Source organism: Onychostruthus taczanowskii, unplaced genomic scaffold (genome assembly GCF_017590055.1).
Source record: "Onychostruthus taczanowskii isolate IOZ18803 unplaced genomic scaffold, ASM1759005v1 scaffold20, whole genome shotgun sequence".
Lineage (NCBI taxonomy): Eukaryota > Metazoa > Chordata > Aves > Passeriformes > Passeridae > Onychostruthus > Onychostruthus taczanowskii.
This window is the reverse complement of record NW_024499240.1, coordinates 1-20405: the sequence shown is the minus strand read 5'-3', so window position 1 is coordinate 20405 and position 20405 is coordinate 1. Positions and strand designations below refer to the sequence as shown.

Genomic DNA, 20405 nt, shown 5'->3' with positions numbered 1-20405 from the left:
ACAGTAACAGTCTGCAGAAGAGGTCTCTTTGCACAACACCAGTCTGCCCTTGCCCCCTTACTGCCACCCTCTGCTCCAAAGACCCCTTTCCCTTTGCTTGCCCCTGAGAGCCACATTTGACTGTGCACCCCCCCATCCCTCCCCCCAGACAAAACCAATGAAAGTTAAAATTATTTACACTTTTAGCCATTTAAAAACCCAATAAAATAAGATTGCATATGTCCTACTGGGGATGTGGGTATTAGCAGCAGCTACAGCTAGCTCGGTACTCAGCGTGCAAAACAAAAGACAAACAGAAGACAGACCGAAATACTGCACCATTACTAGGAAGCGTTTGCTGGGGTTGGTGTTTCAATTGTGGCATAAGGCTTCTAGGAGCTGGCTCCTCCCCAGCTGCAGGGCCTCCTGCTCAGCCAGTGAAGGCCAGGCTCTAGAAGGATGGAAAGGTTTCATTATTCCAGACACAGCACATTAACACTGATGCGTTTCCATCCCAGTCAACACAAACATCTAAAAACCCACTGCACGTTCACTGTGTGAGTTTTTCCTTCTTTCCAGTGATGATGGAGGAAAAGGGGGAGCACAGGTAAGACCTAAGACATAGATGTTGCTGTCATCACTGCCTCCTCCTCATCTCCTTGCTTTGGCAGCTCAGCAAGCATGGGAGAGGAGGGAGATGGAGCAGCCTCTTGTGCCTCCTGCTCCTCTCCGAACCCCAGCTCTACATCCATTTGCTCCAGCTCCCCCTGATCCAGTAGCTCAAAGTCATCTGCTTCCTCCTCATCCTCCGGTGAAGCTTCTGTCTCTGTCTCCACCACTTCGCTCTCTGACAGGTGTGCTTGGAAGCTCAGTTTCTCTTCAGGCTCTGTGGGGAGGAACTCAGAGAGGGGGGGTCCCTCACTGGCCTCTGAGGACCGCAGGAGGGCAGAGAGGGTATTCTGCACAGCTGTGGTGATGGCAGTGGTGACGATCTCCTCGCTCAGCGTGTTAATGCAGATGCCCAGGCCTGGGGCAGGGACAGTCTTTGGCTCTGCATTGCCTCCTGCCACTTGCCCACTCCCATTGAAGTGCGTATTTACAAAATGGAGAGGAGACGCGAGGCGAAGGATGGAGAGGTCAGAGTCCGTGGCCTCTTTGTCTGCTGAGTCCAGCTCACAGGCAGCGTGGGCAAGCTCAGGACCCAGAGGCACACCAAACGCGTCTTCATCGCTCTGTGGCCCCAGGTCTCTGGAATGATATTCTTCCACAGATGGAAACTCTGCCAGGTCCTTGGAAAATGACTCCTCTGGCTCACTGTGCAGGCTCTGCTGATCCAGGTCTGAAAGGCACCAGCATTAAGGTACATGTTCCTTCACCCTGACCTCCCACCCACCTTCTCCAGCTGACACACCACAGCTGACTTTAGGGTACCTTCCCCATCCTTGGAGGACAGGAAGAAGTCCGCGGTTATTCCCTTCTGCCAGTGGCATGATTCATGTGTAATGTTGTAGCTATAATATTAAGAAAATCCTTTGCTGGGATTTTTCCTCTCCTGAGAAACTGAGGAGCCTCAGGAGAGAAATGTAAACAATTACTATCTGCTGCTGTGGAATGCAACAGGTGCATCTATGATTGGTCCATGTGGATTGTTTTTCATTGATGACCAATCACAGCCACCTGTGCCAAGGTTGTGAGCAGTTACAGAATTTTTGTTATTCTATTCTGTTCTGTTTTGTTTTTGTTGTAGTTTTCTGATTTCTTTGGTTTTTTAGTATAGTTTTAATGTAACATTTTAATATAATATCTAACATAATAAATCAGCCTTCTGAAATGGAGTCAAGCCTCGTGTCTCCACACACGGAGAGGAATCATCAACATAATGTTTCTTTTGTGATCCTGTTCTATGTGCTCTGTGCTGAGAGAGGACTTCCTGCTCCAGCTCACACTCTCTGCATTTAGAGCTGCCCATTAAAACTGCCATGGTCAGGGAAATTGTGCTTGCATCACCTGCCCGCTCCTTCCTAGACACCCAAGTGGCCACTGAGTGGTTACCTCCATGTTCTTCACCACTAACCAGTCCTTCTCTGAGCTAGTAAGTCTGACCTGTTTCACCCAGTATCATATATTGGTGTGTGACTATTCTATTCAGTTATTTCTGTGGGACTTTGTGGGTGGCCTTGCTCCCTAGCTGGAGTCGCAAGACCGTATTACTTTGTGGGGCAATAATTAGAGGCTGATGTCTACTCAGAACCCAGCTTATGATCAGCCATGAAGTCAGGGCATGCTTGCACTGCTTTTCCTTCCTCCTTTCAATGCTCTTTCTATGCAAATACCTGGGTTCTCTCCCTGTCCTCCCATTTGTATGACCCACTGTTCTGGGCCAAAACACTGAGGATAAGGGGGCAGCAAGGTGTCCCATTATGTACCTTCAGAAACATCCGTCAGCTGTGGGGTGGTAGCCCTTGAAACAGAAAAGCCCCCACTCTCCAGGATAGAAGCCTCCTCATCAGAGAGCTCAGAATCTGTGATTGACAGTGCCAGGGCAGTTTTCTTCACATCCACCTGCATGGGATGAAGGCAGAGAGACAAATTCCTGTGTGTCTAAGTACCTACACTGCCTATGGGCACCTGCAGACCTTCCAGGCAGAAGTCCTTGCTGGAGGGACAGTATGCTGCTGGCAAAGTGCTCCCTGCACTGGAAGGCAGTCTCAGCTCACTGGCTTTCCTGCAATAAATCACTGCCTGAAGGTTTGCCTGCTCTCAGTGAAGAACACAAAAGAGGCAGCACAAGATGGGATGAGACTGTAGGAGTCTCAGAAGGCTTTGATCCTTATTCTTCTCCTGGGATCACCAAGGAAAACACCCCTTCCCTTTTGCATTCACACAGAGCGCAACAAAGCCTTCTACAAGTAGCAGTGGTTCAAGTATCCACATTCCTTTGGAAACAAGCTTCCCACCTCACAGCCCAGATACATGCCAGGAGCTTCTGCTTGGTTTTTTAATGTGGTGCAAATATAGGTCACACACTATCTCTCTGAAAGCAGAGAACTGTGTAAGAGACACTAAAGCTGCTCAACTCCCTTTTCCTGTTTTGAGGAGCCCCTGCACATTACAGCAGGGAAGTTAATTTCTTCAGGAGACACTTGCATTCTCTGAGCATGAAGTATAACCATCAAAGTAATTCTGAGGTCAGCACAAGGCTGGGGCATGGCTGGCCCTGCCCTACTGCGGCATCATCAGCTCTGTGGCACCAAATTCTCAACACCCAGACTGGAGATGATGGCTTTCATCAAACACATGACCTTTTCCTCTCTGAATTCTGCAAAGAAGTGATTTATTGCTCTGCTGTGTGTTGTCATTGTTGCTGTACTCAGACCACCCCTTGACTCTCAGGCTGCTATAGACCAGAGAGGAGGGATTGGTTCCTGCTAAGCTCTGTGAGCTCTTACCACTGGGGAGAAGCCTGACAGCTCTGCTTCGCTCTCACTCTCCGTCTCTGCTGTTGGCTCATCGCCTGCTGCAGGCTCACTCTTCCCTTGTCGTTCTGTGAGAAAGAGAAGAAAGGCTTTACCTGACACTGAAGGAATTTTCTGCCTTTATACACCACTATCCCCTACTTCCTCTGTGAAAGTGCACAGGGCTCCTGGAGACAAGCATAATCTGTAGCTCTCATGTGCTGTTCTCAGGATCACCTGGAAGCACACAGTTGCTCTCCACATAACCCTTAAAGTTAGCCCTTAAGTTTCCACCTCTCTTCCCCTGCTCCCCTGCAGCCTGTCACCACAGAGTGTTGGCAGACATGATCTCCCATTGTCCTTCTGCTATGGCTACAACACCATAAAAAACTAGGGAGAAGGTGGTTCCTTACTCTTCTTCTCATGCTTGTGGTGCAGCGTCTCTGCCTTCATACTGTAGTCGAGTTTCATCAGGACAGGCTCCAAACGTGTGTACATCCTCTGGATCAGCTCATGGTAGACCACCAGAGGCCACAGCAGAATGCTGAGCACTGTGGACATGGAATGCAGGGAGTGTGAGAGACAGATCAAGCACAACCTGACTCTTCTGTAGAGCCACTGAGAAAGTCTTCAAGGGAAACACATTTCAATGGCATGTTCTTTCCCATCTGAATGCCTAAAAATCCTCGTCCATGGCTCTTCTTACTCATTGCAAAGCTGCTTGATTAACCAGGTTTTACTGCCAGATCTTAGAGAGAATATAGATTTATGTTAAGATGAAGCATAAGCCCTTCCCTTCAGCCACTGCACCCCAGACCCAACATGCAAAAGAAGCCCTAAAATGAGCTTAGATGAGAATTCAAACTAGGTATTACCAAAAATTTTATATGGGTAGCTGCATCGAGCTCATGTGTAGATTGCACTCGCAGCAGAGCACCAGAACAGAGTTATTAGGGACTCATGATACAGTAAAAAAGGTCTATTTACCCAAGATGCAGCTTTGTTTACAACACTTCCAATATGGATTTGTCCACCTTAGGAACAGAGACTGTAAATTCCTGCTTCCCTGGAGCCTCGGCCAACACAGCCTCAGCAGTGGGGAACAGAGGGCACCAATGTTTTAGTCACGGCTCCCTCTCCTGCCTTTGCAGTCGTACTGCATGCACGTGTTTACACAGACTTCCTGGAACACATTCCCTGTAAATTGATTCATCATCTAGCAGAGATCCCCTCGAGAAAACTACAAATTTGCTTTTACCAGCCTATCAACAGCACAGTTAGGTCATGTCTCAGCTTAAGTCAGACAAGAGCACTGCTTATACTCACAAATGATGTAGGAGATCATTATGCCTGGAACATAGTGTCCAACTACAGCCAGAATCAGGCAGCCTGAACAGACACTCATGCAGAACTGAAGGAAGAGAGAGGAACAAACAGAAGTGACAAGAGGCAGAGATACATCTATGCAACCCATGCCAGAAACCCATTTAGTGCAACACGAGGGATGGCCCTAACCAAGTCAGTCAGCCAGCTCTGCACCGAGTACATTCAGGTGCTGACAGTCAGAACTCGGACAGCTCGGTTGGGTTAAGCTGCAAGCATTAGAGGTTCAAGTGTTGGATGACCAAGGCAACCCAACGCCCCAGTAAAACAAATCAAAACTTTATCAGACAGTTCTTTATGAAGCAATTTACATTCCCTGAGGATATGATGGGATATTGCAAATTGCCACTTGTACATCTCTCTGTAGAGCTCAGCACTTCAGGAGAAAACTGTGCTGTCCTGACAGAGACGGGAACCCGTACAGAGCCACCAGATGCTGGGCCACTGCTGTGCCATAAACCAGCTGGCATTAGCAGAGACCATGCTCCCATCAGACCAGGACCCTTCTCCTCTGGAAAAAGTGAAGTATAATGGTGCAGCCCTGATGGCTTGTCTTATATTCTCCTGAGGGTGGGGTGGGGGGGGAAGTGAGAATAGACAATCTGCAAACCAGGGCATGGGTTCAGATATGGACTATATCCTGCAATTAAGAGTTCAATTCATAACGGAGAGGGTCTGCAAAAGCTAAGGTTCCCCTGTGGGCTTTGCTCCCAATGAGTTCATTCCTTATGGGCATCTTTGGACCTGGTCTTCTACTCCCTGTGGCTGGGACAGAAAAGGAGCAATAAGCAGGGTTAGAAACCCACTCCTTTTGGCACACTGAATGCCAGGAAGCCTGACACAATCCTAGCGGTTGGTCTGTCCTACTTTTTGTGATGCTAAGGCAGTTCCTGTCTATAAATCCTTTCCAAACAACATACATCACAGCCATTAGAACATGTTTAATGACAAGTTTCCATGCACTCAGAAATAGCGCTGCATTTGGACTTTGCTAGCAACAATCCTGGCTAGTGAAACAGGACCAGCTTAAGAATGGAACTCATGAAAGGGCCAGAGACTGTAGGCTTCCCTTTTTTTCTCCCCAGTCCCAATCTAAGAGCTTCCTTTGCACACTAAGAAATTAAAGCAAGTACAACAAGCCATTCACAGGAGATTAAGTTCAGCTCCAGTTTACAAATATTGGAAGTCAATTACTCATTATTTGAACTTCCCATGGCATAGAATCTGCAAGGAACGAACAGCAAATACTGGACAGGGATAGCAATTGTAAAAATATTGAATTTACATTCTTCCATTTCTTAAGGAACAAGTAATGGAAATAAAAGTCCCTGCACAGAAGAGTAGGTATCTCCAGCTTACCTTGGCAGGATTTTGCCTCTTGTACTGTAGCAGTTCCTGCAGGTAGAGCCTGAAGGTGACCCAGCTCTCTGCCAGACAGTGGCACAGCTCAGGGACACTGAGCAGGTGAGGTTGTGCCCCTGAAGTCACCCCCTCACTAGAGACAGACAAGAGCAAGAAGACAATCTTTGAACATCGTCTGTTTTCCTGGGGGAGAGGAACAGCTGCACCAGGAAGCAGAGTTCCCTACCAAGGTTTGACAACACTGACTGCATTTTCAACTGAACTGCGGAAGATGCTTGATTTGGAGACAGTTTTTCCCTTCAATCAGGAAGAAAGTCAAGAGACACCTGAGCAAAGCAGCAGCAGATACCATGCCACAGAATCCCCATGCCACAAGCCCAAGATGCAAAGCAGTTTACTCAAAGCCACGCAGACAGAAGCACTGGAGGTGGAACTAGTTATATGGCCTCCTCTGGCACCAAGACCAAGGCAGGCAGAATGCAGTGCTCAGACCTACAACCACAGCCAAGGATGCAAGCCACACCACCAGAGAGAGCACGTTCAGCCTGTGGAAATCAGTCTCAGTGTCTCCTTCTCTCTGGAGGACTCTTAAATAGCTCAGGACAGATGCAGGGAAGAAACCTAAGAACTCCTATCAAAAGTACTTGAGCTTTATTGCTACTGAAAGAACACTAGCTTTCCCCAGAGTCCCAAACTGTGGCTCCTGAGCTGATAAGCAGCTACCAGTGCGGAAGCCACTAGCAATGTTTCACAGCAGGAGCCATGCAGTTTATTGACAACAGGAAAAAAGGACAGGTGAGATCACCATACTAAATTAAGGCTTCCCCACTCTCCCCACACCAAGGAACACATCTGTGAGCTTACCTCTCTCCTCCTGGCTCCTCTGATGGCTGTGCTGTAGAGAGAACACAGCAGATTAGTCAGCCAAGTACAAAATGCGACCCGACATTTTTACCAGTTGAACAGAGCAGAGCTGCAGATGTATCATCCTTAGCTCTGGATGCACCCTGGGGACCTTCTTTGTGCTCTCACGCAAGCAGGAATCACTGGCTTGGAGCCTGAGCTGCAAAGGCTTTAACAAAGCACGCCCGGAGACTCGGAGCAGCAGAGCCACTGGTCTCTGGGCACCCCAGCACACCTTGCAGCCCAACACACACACAGCAGGGCACTCATATCTGAGGTGGGCCGTGGTGCTTACATGGGGCTGTCTGCTCCAGGGATCATGCGGCTTTTCCTGGTGTCCCAAATGTCTGGGCAGTGCCATTCCTACAGTGGATGCCAGCACTTGTCATTCAAAGGGGGCTGCCAGCACAGTTTTGGAGCTGGGTAAAGCTTCAGCTTCCATTTTGCAGCTAAACATGGCACCAGGAGGTCTGAGCTGCACTTCCCACTGACCAGGCCCAGTCCTTGGCAGAATGCTATGTACAAATACCAGAGATGTCCCTGTTGTCTCCATCCTCTCCCATGGAATTAAGTAACAAATAACAGTCTTCTGCATAATTTTCTAATTTTAGGGCTCTTTTATGTCCCCTGACAGCCTTTTGTGCCAGGCACAGATATAACTATACTCCTAAGGTCCATCATTCTGGATAAGGACAAGGGAAAGGCTCTCTCATTTCCCTCTGCACTGAACCCAGTGAGGATCAAACAGGGACTTAGTTAATGCAGTACTGAAAAGAGGAGTGTTGTTTCAATAGCAGAGGTCATGTATGATTATGCTCTGGTTTTAGATACACTGAGAAAAAAATTTCTACAACTGAAAACAATTTCTACAGCTGAAATTCATCAGCCTGGTTGCTCACAGATTTGGATATCTGTGATATCAAGCTGACTGGTATCTCAGGATGAACAGGGCTCAACCAAAGCCCTTCTATCAACACAGTCTTTGTAAGTCTCCTGTGTTTAACAATGCCCTGTTCATACTGTGATAGCTCATTGAGGTCTACCCTCCTGTACCAGTCTGCATACTGTCCTAGAGCTGGCAGGGACTGATATATCTTTGATGCTGTCTGACCTGCAGCAAACTTGGTGCATGAGGTTATAACCCTAACCCTGTCCCCCACACTGCATGTCACCGTGTCAACAGAACTGAAATAAAAGAAGAGAGCTTAACCTCAGAGACTAGGCTTATAGTTAGAAATGGGCTAAAGAAATGCAACGTGTGCAAAAAGGGGTTTGAATCCTCCCTGGAGTCACCAGCCAGGCACAAAGCCCAAGAGGGGCAGTGACTCCCTCAGGGAAATGCACCAAAGATGCGAACAACCATCACTGCGATCACCCAGTGAGACTTCAGACTCCACCCAGCTCAAGCCCCAGAAGAGACCAACTGCTTGTAGCAGCCCTGCCACTGTTCTCCCAAGACACAGGGTGCTGGGCCAAGCCTGCCAGACTCCTCCTCCCGCTGCAGGCACTGCACCAGCCGGCTCGCGCAGTGGAGCAGGAGGCCAACCACCCAGGGAGGAGGCGATTCTTTGAGAGCGTGACCCAGATTTCCAGTAATCAGGCCTGACAAGAGGAGTCAAATGCTCTCACACAGGGCTGCCCCTTCGCTCCTCTGCCACGAGCGTTTGGCATGGCGGCTGGGGCAGCTCACAGAGGGAGCCTGAGCTGCAGTGTGAATATTATGGATGCAGCTCCACCCCCACAGGGCAGCTGCCTCCCTCCTGCAACCGCCATTGCTGTGTTTTGTTATTGTGCTCAGGAATCTAAAGCTGCTTAACTGCAGCACACAGAAATCCAGCTCTGTCTCTAAGCCTCATCCACTACCTGTGCTAAATCACCAAATACATTACATCTGGCACTGGCCAGTCTGTGAGGGCTCACTACACCAGTTGTATGGTGTATCAAATGAGGAGCTGGGATGCTCGCCACCTCTGCTGGACAGATGTGCTAGCAACACAATAAGTGGGATGGCACAGGAACCCCACTCCTCTCGACTGGCTGCAGTCATCCAAGCCATCCAAAATATGCCAGTAGAGGGAGTGAAACAACTCTCCTCACTTGATCCTGAAGGTTTCAGAGACACTTTGGGCAGCAGAACATTTCAGCAGGCTGCAGGATCTTCACGTGATTTCAGCTATCTGGCAAAACACAAGCTGTCTTTAAGATCAACAGTATGTTGCTTCCTGTAGTAGAGCAGTCTGCCTGCTGGCCATCTCAAAGCACTGGAGTCTTAGACCAGTTGTAAGAAGAGCCCAATCCCAAAAAACCTAGAGCATTTCCAACAGGAAATGTTCCCTTAGTAAAGGCTTAACTCCATCCTGTGCTGAAATACTGTCAAGCACTAGTATAACTAAGTTGGCAAGCAGGACATCCAGAGCTGGCCTCAGATCATCAATAACTGGCTGAAATCTTTCTGTCAGTGTTTCACACTGGACTGTGGATCACTACAAATCACTTGACATACACCAGACTCTTCTGAGAGATCAGACAGCCATGCAGGAGTTTAGGTTGCATGTTGGTACTGACAAATTATTGCTGATGGATTCCTTGGCTCTTACAGGTTTTCAACGCTTCTCCAAGAGACATTCTTCATCTGTGTATAAACTTCAGCTAGAAAGCAGGGGCCCTTTTTAAGGAGTACTGGCATTCAATTGAAACACAACTTTTGCTAGAGCTCTTCCACACTACACTCTCCTGCACTGACCAAAACTCAGCTGCCAAACAGCGATGCTACCAAAACATCCCTACTTGATACCCATTTCAGGTGAAACTGGAGATACTTCCTAAGTCCTTAAATAGCATCTAAGTAGAACTCCATGTAGATATTGGGGAAATACCCTGCATGGGAGCTGAAAATATGCAGTCCCTTCTGAAAGGGCCTAAAAATTTTGTGCATATTGATGCTGTTAGAGTGACCCTGATCACAGTGTGTGAGTAACTTCAAAAAACATGCTGAGGTTTTAGCATTCCTTCAGAAGTCATCTCATAAGCAGTCATCTGAGACATACAAAACTGTCACAAGCTGAGGTTTATATGTATGTGCTGACCCTTGAAGGTATGGTACTGACCCATCTCCTAGAATTCCAGAAAAGACTAACAGGAAGCACTAAGGAGGTAATCCACAAAGGTGCAGCTCTGCTTCAGCAGGAAGTGGGAGCCAAACAAGAACCCCTAAGTGTTCAGGAGTACCAATTGAATGGGAGGCCCCTCAGGAATGCAGAGCACCACTCCTTCCTTGTGGAAGCAAAGGAAACACAGCCCAGTGGATCATGTCAGAATCAGGGCTGTGACCTGAACAGGCACATCAGAAAGGTGTCCCTGTTTTCTGCAGCAGAAAAGCAGAAGGGCATGAAATATGTGAAGAACACTGAAGAGAGGTGCAGTGGGATGTGCACTGACTTCTAGCAGAGCTGTTAGCATAGGATGAGCCTAATCTCTGGTGTTGCTGTTTTCTTTGCTTTTCTAGTCTTTATGGCTCTGCATCATATAAATTGATTTCAGTATGAATTTCCTATTTCTTCTATGACAACACAACTTTTACAGGCCAAGTACTTGCTGAAATGATTCCACCCCCACCTGCCTCAATGACACCATTCTGTACTGGACACCAGGCTTTTGCATTTCTGGACACGTTTCAAGCAAGGTGGTTTGAGTTGGCTTTAAACTATTCCCTTAAAAAAACAATGTGAATAAGCAGGAAATTAAATTGGCCAGTCCAGTTTAACTGCCTGGTTACCTGAACCACACAAAACAAACAGTTTCAAGACTACAGCTGTAACATACCTAATCTTATCAGGATTTCTGTGAAAGCACCCTTTAAGTCAGTACCCTTTTAGGTCAAATAAAGGGCACCTTACATACACACATATAGAGGGGCTTTCATTCAGAAACTCTCCCTAGAGTAGAGAGGCAGGGATGGAGGGCCCTGAGCTGCCTTTGAACAGTAGCAGTAGATGCAGTAGGCAGGTCTGTGTTCCATCATTTAATAAACTCCAAGGAAGGAGGCACTCAAAGCAGACAGCAGCCAATCCATGTCTACCATCTTTATGAGGCCATTCCTCTTGCTGCTTTTGTGTCTAATGTTGGCACAGACCCTTCAATAAAAGGGAAAGATAAGACAGGTAACCAGACTCACTGATTAGCAGGAGATCAGATGCTGTTCAGTACAGGCACAATACACTAACTGTTGTTGCTGTCAGACTTCATCACCCACTCTGCTACCTGCCACAAGAAGTGGCTCTCATTTGCTCTGCTTCTTTCAGGGTGTAAGCCCACACTGAACTTAACTAAAACCAATACACTTCCCTCTCCTCCTTTCCTTCCCTCAGCTTAGCTGGCTCTAAGTGCTCAGACTTGAAATGATCTTTTTGCCACATTTTCAGGAGAGAAAGGACACAGCAGAAACACAGCATCCCTGTCATTAGCTTCTCTGGCAAGACAGCTGAGCCCCTTAGTCACCCTCAGTATTAGCCACTCCCAGAATTTCTCAGCACTGGGAGCAATTCTCCATACCCAGAGTGTTAGGATACATCCTAATCCTCTGACACAAAAAGATAAGAGGCAGCACCACTACCTGGGCCTGCAGTTAAAGAAGGAATGGGGCTTACAAGACTGCTGAGACAGCCCAGGAAGGGCCAAAGCCATAGCCCAGCAGCTGGTAGCACTAGAACCACGTCACTATCTACAGTGCTAATCATCACATACCTGAGAAATCAAACAGGAACCTGGGTTTCCACTTCTCCAACAAGAGGATGCCAAGAAGGGACATGCTGAGGAGAAAGAGGGGTCTCAGGGAAGTGGAGGAAAACAACCTAGAAATGAAACAGAAATTGTTAGACAGGCAAAAGGCAGCAAATTACTGCTCTTGGTGAGCAAATAGATACAGCTCAAAGCAGAAATGCCCAACTGCTATGGACCACTGTAGCAAGCACTGTACTCTGCAGACACCCACCCACACCACAGCACATTCCCAAATGGTGCCTTTGCCCACCACCAGACAGCTGACTCCCTGCCATCGTCCAGCGCTCTCCTTCCCGTCTTCTGAGCTCCTCCCTAGGTTGCAAAACAAAGCTAATGCTCACTTGTACAAGTCCCTCCAAAGCCTCAAGGTGGAGGCTCTAGATAACATACAGACAAACTGTTGTAGCAGAAAACTGTTTGCCACTTTGCCACTCACTGTTTGCTGAAAACCTGCATCCCATTTGTCATGGCAAGGTCCAGCATTACATGCAGGTAATGCATCTTGCCATTCTAGATGCCCGTTCTCTTATCACAAACCTCTCCCTGTTTGACCAGAGCCTAGCTAGCACTTAAATGGTTTAGCTGCTCACTTGACTTTATCATAAAACTTTTCATGTCCCACATCCACACACTGGCTCAAGCCACTTGCCAGCTCTACCCACACACAGCTGTGCAGTGCCACTCAAAGAGTTCATCTGTCCACTCCACAGAGATTTGACAACAAAGGTGCCAGGGTGCCACCTGTGCCAGCAGTGGCTCTCTGCAGTCATCCTTTTCTCTAGTTCAGAGGAGCTCTTTTAAGTCACTCCAGAAAAAAAAAAACCAAAAAAACAAAAAACAGGGAAATGCATTCACCTTCACCTCTTTAATGAATATTCCTTTCCAGAAAGGAGAAGCAGTTTTGCTTTTTTTACCCTGCTCCTCTTCAGTGTGTGTTTGCCAGTAACTAATGACAAATACACTGAACAATGACTGTAGTGAGGGAGAATCTCACAGTGCAGAGCAGGGAGGGGTTCCCACCAAGTCACAGGTGAAGAACTGGAAGTGAAATGTGCCTCACTGGGAATGCACAGAACAAAAGCTGCACTTTCCATGGGCTTACAAGACCTTTAATGACCTAAACAATGACATTTGTACTCCTCCTCATTGAACAGCAATTCTGTAGCTTAACACATCATCTCTGGAAGAATTTCCTATTCCATCTTATTTATGTATCACCGTTAAAAGATGCTGGCAGAATCCTCCGTGAGACCCTAAATCATTTTTCCTCCTCTATTTCAATCTCTCTCTGCTGTCCCATATTTTGGGCACTCTTTGTTCTTCTCTACCTTTTCACACAGTCTCTGGGCTGTCATTGTCTACCACCCCTGTCATCTCCCCTGTCACCTGCACCTCTGCCCCTCCTTCTCACTTCATAGCTCTGCTCTGGCACTTTTCAGCTCGTGGAGTAGTCCAAGAGTTTACGTGTGGCTACCACGCACACTTCTGATAATCGTACGGATGAGGGAACAGAACATAACCTGCCTCACCAGAGAGACTTCAAAGGCTGTTTCGTCACTTGTTTTTCCCTCCTCTAACTCCAGAATCTGCCCCTTCCTATTTCATCTGCAACCAATATTTAACTCTATCCCTGGCCACTTCTGACCTTTTCTGCTGGGAAGGCCACTGGCTGAGAGCATTTTCCTCAGTAAAACTGACTCACTGTTTATACAAACAAACAGGATGTTTTTCATTCCCATCCACAGCTGGGCTCTGCCACTCACACTCCCATCTCCTCAGGCTGCTGCCCTGCCGAAGAGGCAGAGAAGGGAAAACAGGAAAGAGGGAAAGCTCTCACGCCAAAGCCGAGTGAAAAATCAGCACCTCCCGGGAAAGATTACCGAGCAGAAGGGTTTAAATAAAACGCCCCAGGGCAGCTGCCGATGGGGGAGGCCGCGGAGCTCCCTGACCGCAGTTACCGAGTGAAACGAACTGATAAAAACACGGATGCAAGAATTAAGCAGAAGCGTGCCTGGGCGACGCTCCAGTTGGGCCCATCTGCATTTTATTATCGCGGGACAAGGCAAATCCTCCTGGCACTTTCTCCCTTCGGGGAGGGGCCTGTTTATGCCTGTCAGAGGAAAACAGCGCGGCTACTCCCGGCTGTGCATATCCCACGGCGGTGCGGGCTGCGGGAGCGCACACCGCCGGAACCCGGGGACATCGCCGCGGGCCCCAAAGCCGTCGCACGCTGCGGGCACGGGCACGAACCGGACGGGCGGCACCGACGGCTCCCGGTCCCCCTTCCCGCCCCAGCTCACCAGAGGGCCCCGCCGAGCGCGGCCGCGGTGACCAGGCTGTGCAGCGGCCTCTCCCACACCAGCAGCCGCTGCGCCGTCGCCAGCGCCGCCTCCCAGCCCCGCAGCCGCTGCCGCAGCGCCGCCGCCAGACGCGCCGCTGCTGCCGCCGCCGCCTCCTCCTCCTCCTCCTCGGCCGCCGCNGGGGGGCCGGGTGACACCGGCCGCGCGTGCGCCCGGCGGCGGGAGGGGCGGGGACCGGCCGCGCCCCCGCGCCGGAACAGGAAGGGCGGAAGGGCGGGCGGTGGCGCTCAGGCTGGGAGCGGCTTTGAGGGCTCCGCTCCCGACACTGCGCCGGGCCTCGGCCTCGGAGCGGACCGGCACCGCGCCCTCAGAGCCGGCCCCGTATCGCCGGAGGGGATCTGTCAGCCCCCGCCCTGCGAGCGGGCAAGATGGAGCTGGACGAGCTGCTGCTGGACGAGGAGGGCGCCTTCTCCCTCAGTGGGTTCCAGGAGTTCACGGTGAGTGTCCGCGGCCCAGCCTGCTCTTAGTGGGCCCTCGGGGTGATCCCCCATCCCCGCTCCCGCGGAGCCCCGTGTGGGCGCTCGGCCCGGCCCGGTGTAGCCCTGAGCTGGGCTGCGGTGCGAGGCGCGGTACGAGGAGCGCTCTGGCCTTCCTCACGCTCCTCTGTCTGCCTTCAGTTCCTGCCCAGGCACCAGCAGCTGAGCGAGAGAGTGCGGAAGCGGCTCTATTATGGCTGGGACAAGGACTGCAGCCTGGATAATCTCTCCAGCCCTGTGGCAGGTGGGTTGCTGATTGTCCCCAGATGGTAATGCTGAGTCAAAGGGGTTGGAAGTGGCCCAAGGGGCCGAGACCAATAGGTCACCTGCTTCCTCCCCAGCGCCAAATCCCACCCCTGCCCAGCCTTTCCCACTCGGTACAACACAGCAGGGCAGGATGCCAGAGCCTCATGGTTTCTGTTCTCTGTTTTGTTGCCCCGTCTGGCTGTTGCTGCATTTTTGACATTGTTATACTGGTGTGTAAAGTCCTTTACATTGCTTGTGAATTCCTTGGCAAAGCAGATTGTGAGCTTGTTCCTGCTGAGAGCTGTCTTAGGTTAGTGTGCTCTGCAAGACACTCAGGGTTTTGTTCAACTTCTAGTTGTGAGCACCAAGGTGACAAGTTCTTGCTGTGTTTGTCTGAATCACTTCCTTTTTTTTTCTTTTTTTTTTTTTTTTTTTTTTTTTTTTTTTGCCTGTCAATTGAGCAGTGTTTTGGGGAGCAGAAGAACAGGGCTGGGTTAAGGCTGAGGAGCTCGTGCAGGTGATGGTGGAGAGGAATGGAAAACGGCATGCAGTGGTTTGGTAGAGGGCCTTCACTGTGTGGAGTTTTCAGCATTTCCATGAGCTGCTTGCTAGGGAAGCAGTCTGAAGTTGCCAGGAGGCTGTGTGTGATGTGCCTTGGTGAGGAGGAGGATGCTGAGCCTGTGGTGCCAGGGCAGAACCAGGCTGAGCAGCCAGCTGCCTGGGCACTGCTGGGAGTCACGAGTTCCAACACGAGCAGTGTGAGGGAGGCTCAAGGCTGACATTACACTGGGGTGGGACTGTTCTATGGATGAAAGTTCAAAGGGTACAGTCAAGCAGGAAAACTGTTGGGGGCTATTAACTCTAAGGCTTGCCTTGCACTCAGGAAATGCTGTGGTTCCAGCAGCTGGGGGTAAAAGTGGCACGTGGAGAATGTGTCCGTGGGCTGATCTGCTTTTACAGCCTTCCTTCACCAGCTGCTTTCAAAAAATGGGACCCAGGACTATGATATCTGTCTTGGTACATCTGTCATTGCTACATGGCAAGTTTATGGCACTGTTCTCAGACAAGATAGAGGCTTGTTGGGAGAGTGGAATAAGAGGAAAAGGTCTTTGATATTGGAGGCTGGTTGCAGAATGCAGCATGGCCCTGTCTGAGGAGAGAAGTTGAAACGTGAATTTGTTCCTTTGGAGACAGAAGAACAGTAACCACACTCAGTGTGCTGTGCTGTGAGATGGGAAACTGATCAGCTGCTGTCTGTTCCTTCTAGGACAGGCCACTGCTGTGAGTTGGATTTGTGGGCTGAAGAATTTGATTTCCTATCAGGACGAGCTTGTAGGGATCACTTGGGATGTTGGTGCTGCCTCTGCGGTGGCACGGTGGTGGCCTGGAAGGGCAGAGAGAGCAGCAGCAGTGGGAGAGGCTGGGCACACCCACTGGGTGGCTGGAGCTGTGTCTGCCTGGCTGCACAGTAGTGGTGTGGCCTGAATGGTGTAGGGAAGTTCCTCAGAGCAGTGGTTTCTGAGCTTGGTGGCTGCTCTTTGGGCACATCACTCATGTTAGTACAGGCATTCTCTTAGTTGCTGGAGAGATGTAGAAAGGAGGGGTGCAGTGATGCTTCCCCTGGTAGCTGGAAATGCAAGGCTGCTGGGACGAACTCTCCTCTCAGTTCTGTCAGACAAGGGCTCAGAAACAAAATGGAGTTGAAGTTTCCTGTCTAAAGCACTTCTTGCCTAGCATCACACTGTAGTGCTGCTTGGGATGCTCCACCTGGTCCTATTGTGTAAAGTGAGATGGGAGCTGCTGGAGCCATCTACCAGTGTATGTCAGTGTCTGTGCTTGATTGCTGAGGCATGTCCCTGAGTGCAGGGAAAGCAGGCTGGGCTGCAGTTACACTGTATCAGTGCTTTGATACCTGCTGGTGCCTTCAGGCCCCTGGTTACATGGATACCTCAAACTCAGTCTCAGGGTGGTGTGCTGATGAGATGTGGAGGGGGAAGATGCTGGTGGTTGGAGGGGAGCAAAGGACCATCAAGATGTGGTGGGACATCAGCAAGAAGGCCTCCAGAAGGGCTGTCTGAGGTCCTGCAGGGTGAGGGCAGGATGTTCCTCTGCAGCTGACTGCTGGGGGTTCCCTGACACAGACCTGCTGATCTGGCACTGCTGCAGGGCCTTGGTCACTCACATCCTCTTCCTGCTGTGACTTGCCTGCCCTGCATGTTTGTTTGTTCCTCACTTGTCCCTGACCCATAAAGCCTCACAGTTTAACTTAAACTTGAAGGGCTGCGCAAACACCAAGACCTGATGGGCTTGTAGGGAGAAGGAGAGAGGTGGGCATGGGCTGGACCACACTGGACTAACCCTTTTGGTGCTTTTCTGTCCTAGACATTGCTGTGGAGTTGCTGCAGAAAGTGGCTCCCAGTCCTATCCGCAGACTCCAGAAGAAATATGTGTCTCACGTATCTCGGTAAGAAGCAAAACCTGTCCCTTCATGTCCTGTGTCAGAACTTGGAGCTCTGGTCTTACCTGTGACTCAGTTTGTCTCCTGGGCCAGCCACTGGCTTTGTGCCTAGGCCTGATTAGTGTCAAAGAGAAGCTGGAGGCACGGACAGCAGGCACAGTGACTTCTTGACACAGCCAGCTTTGAGTTTATCCTGCTCTCGGGTGCATATGTGCTCTTGTTACTGGAAGTTTGTACTGGCTGGATCTGCAGCTCCCAGGGTAACCAGATTTGAACCTGGAGTCTCCTCATGGCAGCTGAGCTCTCGCAGCATGCCTTGCTGCTGGCAGGGCTGCTCAGTTTGGAGCTGACTGTGCCTGGGAACAGAAACCAGGGCTTTCTGCTCTCCACCCTGCATCCCTGACACTTTCTGTTGCTGCAGCTCAGGACAACTGGCACAGAGCTGGCAAGGCTGTGATCTGTCTAGCAATTTGCTAAACCTCCTACTGTCTGCATGGGGAGGGAGCAGCCAAGTTGTGTCCTGGTGCTTGGGACGTTTGTAGCATTGGTTCTTGTCCTGTCCTACAGGGAAGCTTGCATTTCGCCCTGCTCCATGATGTTGGCACTGGTTTACATTGAGAGACTCCGGCACCGGAACCCTGAATACCTCCAGCAGATCTCATCTTCAGACCTCTTCCTGATCTCCATGGTGAGCAGTGGGCAGGGGAAACTGGGCTGGTGGGATGTGAGTACAGGGGAGGCTGAGATCCTGTCCTTTGTGCTACTTTTAGATGGTTGCAAGTAAGTATCTGTATGATGAGGGTGAGGAAGAGGAGGTGTTCAACGACGAGTGGGGAGCAGCAGGGAAGGTGGATGTCCAGACCATGAACACACTGGAGATGAACTTCCTGAGCGCCATTGTAAGTGAAACTGTAACTGCTGCCGACTGTTTCACAGAGCAGGGGAAAAGAGACGTGGAGGGGAGTCTGGATTTCTGTTTTTCTCCCACATGCTCCCATGAAGGGATAGAGAAAGATGTGTCTGGGTGCTGGGTGACCTGCCCTGACTGCACTGACCTTTAACTGCTGTCCCGGCAGGACTGGAGTCTCTACACAGATCCTCGGGAGCTGTTTGAAGTGCTGAGCTGGCTGGAAGGACGGTAGGTGTCTAGGGTGGGGGTGATCCCTTTATCTGTGTTGCAGCCTGGCTCTGCCCCTGCTTGGAGGTAGCCCTGCTCTCCTTGTACAGAGCTTAAGCAGGGTCTTCCCCAAGCCTGCCTGGACTGAAGCTGCTTTTATGGGGAAGGTCTATATCATGTCCACCATTCCCTTTTTTTTTTTTTTTTTTTTTTCTTCTTGCAGTGTGGCTGAAAAACAGGGCATGTGGCGTGGCTGGTTCACCTACACAGATCTGTGTGTCCTCATGGAGCAGTCCATGTGGCAGCATGTGCTGGGCCAGTTCTACCAGCAAGTGGTGAAGGTAAGGGCATAGGAGAGCAGCTAATTGCAAGAACGTGGGACCCAGCAGGCTGTGGATTTGGAGCAGGATGCTCTTTTCCACTGATAGCAGCACCTTGGTTTATTCTGTGTTGAAAGGGGAAGCTGTCAGAAGATGCTGATTTGCAGCCTGGTGCTGGGTAGTGTGCCCTGTGCTAGACCACAGCCCCATCAGTCATGGTGCAAGGACATGGTGGTAGCATGGAGGCAACTGGGTACCAGCTAGGGTTTTGAACAGGAACTGTTGGCTTTTAGCTGGGGCTTATGTGATATTTAGGCCCAGCTTTGGGCAGGCTATGTGCTGCCCTCTGTTAGCAGTGTGGCTGCCTGCTCTTGGCATCCAGCCTTGGACCTGGTGATGCTTTTTCCTATCACGGCTGCTGGGTTGATCGTGGCCGTGCTGCATCCTGGCTGGCGGGGGGTGCTGCTGCTGGGGGTGTCCGGGCTAACATTTGTCTTCTCCCCAGCTGGCCTGCCTCCTGGGTGTGGTGTACCTGACGGGCTTCGCAGCCATCTTCGCCTCCATCACGGTGGTGCACCGGTCTGCGTGCGTGAGGAGTGTCAGCACTGCAGCCCCCCGGCCTGTGCTGTTCCCCGAGAAGGGGAGCTGCCAGCTGGATGCCCAGCCTGCCCCAGCCCCTGGCCAACCCCAGCCCGAGCTGCCCAATGTCTCCTCAGCCAGCTGCACCCGTTGCCTGGGGGAGAATGAGACGGCCAAGGAGCCACATCGTGGAGGTGTCACGGCGACTGCACTCTACCTGTGGAGCAGCGTGATGACGGCCCTGTCCTACCCAAAGGCGCCTGATCTAGCCCAACACAGGCGCCTCCCACAAGGTCCTTTCCGGAAAGTGCCCACTGCCTGTGAGAGATCCAACCGTACCACTCCTGCTGCAGCCCCCAGGCAGCCTGGCCCTTTTGGACTCGCCGTGCTCCCGGCTCCTCCGGTGCTCCACTGCCATGCTTGCTCAGCCACTGCAGGCCCCACGTGGGATGCAGCCCCCAACCGTGAGGACTGGCTGGACCCCCTGGGGCTGAAGCAGTGCTTCTTGCATACTGCAATGGATCTCAGTAGAATCAAGAGCTTCATTTTTCCCAGCTAGGAGTATAGGACAGCAGCCCCGTTCCCCTTCCCTTCTAGTGTGGCACAACTCACTTCCTTACACTTCTGGGACCCCTGATCCCTGGAACTGCAGGGGGCTGAAGGCTCCTGCATTACTTTCAAACCAGCACTTGTGTCCCCCCACTTAGGGCAGGGATGTTCTTCACTTGGGGCTGCTGGGACAGATTGGCATAGAGCTGGCTTGCTGGGGTGGGAACTTAATAGGAGTTAAGTTCTGGAGGGTAAATATGGGTCGCCTTTGGGCTGGGGTGCTTGTGCAAAGCGGGTATTGGACCTCTTCCTGTAGTGAGTGGTGTTGGACAGAGGTGGCATATGGGATGTTGGAGGCTGGGACTGTGTGTGCAGGGTGGAGAGGCTAAGGCAGTGACCCCAGTGAGGTGGTGAGGTGCCTGGGGTAGTGTCGAAGAAG

General features: G+C 50.7%; 2 protein-coding genes across 2 annotated transcripts; one reads left to right on the top strand and one right to left on the bottom strand.

Annotated features, from left to right (window-relative positions):
• Positions 1-11: 11 nt before the first annotated feature.
• Positions 12-14336, bottom strand: RETREG2 (reticulophagy regulator family member 2). The gene is made up of 9 exons (XM_041403401.1): positions 14162-14336; positions 11826-11932; positions 7044-7074; positions 6177-6312; positions 4761-4845; positions 3848-3985; positions 3429-3523; positions 2406-2544; positions 12-1318 (listed from the first exon to the last, which is right to left on the bottom strand). The coding sequence occupies exons 2-9, from the start codon at positions 11887-11889 to the stop codon at positions 594-596; spliced, it is 1413 nt and encodes a 470-aa protein (XP_041259335.1). The 5' UTR covers positions 11890-11932; positions 14162-14336; the 3' UTR covers positions 12-593.
• Positions 14337-14347: 11 nt separating this feature from the next.
• On the top strand, positions 14348-20399 carry CNPPD1 (cyclin Pas1/PHO80 domain containing 1). Its single transcript, XM_041403402.1, has 8 exons — positions 14348-14658; positions 14839-14941; positions 17326-17407; positions 17969-18089; positions 18172-18300; positions 18478-18539; positions 18742-18859; positions 19344-20399. Exons 1-8 carry the CDS (start codon positions 14590-14592, stop codon positions 19974-19976), a joined length of 1317 nt encoding a protein of 438 aa, XP_041259336.1. The 5' UTR covers positions 14348-14589; the 3' UTR covers positions 19977-20399.
• Positions 20400-20405: the final 6 nt, after the last annotated feature.

Coding starts and splice junctions, on each gene's coding strand:
- CNPPD1 (XM_041403402.1), top strand. CDS start 14,590: ATGGAGCTGGACGAGCTGCTGCTGGACGAGGAGGGCGCCTTCTCCCTC. Junction 14,659..14,838: donor GTGGGTTCCAGGAGTTCACG/GTGAGTGTCCGC, acceptor GTCTGCCTTCAG/TTCCTGCCCAGGCACCAGCA. Junction 18,860..19,343: donor TCTACCAGCAAGTGGTGAAG/GTAAGGGCATAG, acceptor TCTTCTCCCCAG/CTGGCCTGCCTCCTGGGTGT.
- RETREG2 (XM_041403401.1), bottom strand. CDS start 11,889: ATGTCCCTTCTTGGCATCCTCTTGTTGGAGAAGTGGAAACCCAGGTTC. Junction 4,846..6,176: donor AGAGGCAAAATCCTGCCAAG/GTAAGCTGGAGA, acceptor CTCTTCCTTCAG/TTCTGCATGAGTGTCTGTTC. Junction 3,986..4,760: donor AATGATCTCCTACATCATTT/GTGAGTATAAGC, acceptor CCATGTCCACAG/TGCTCAGCATTCTGCTGTGG.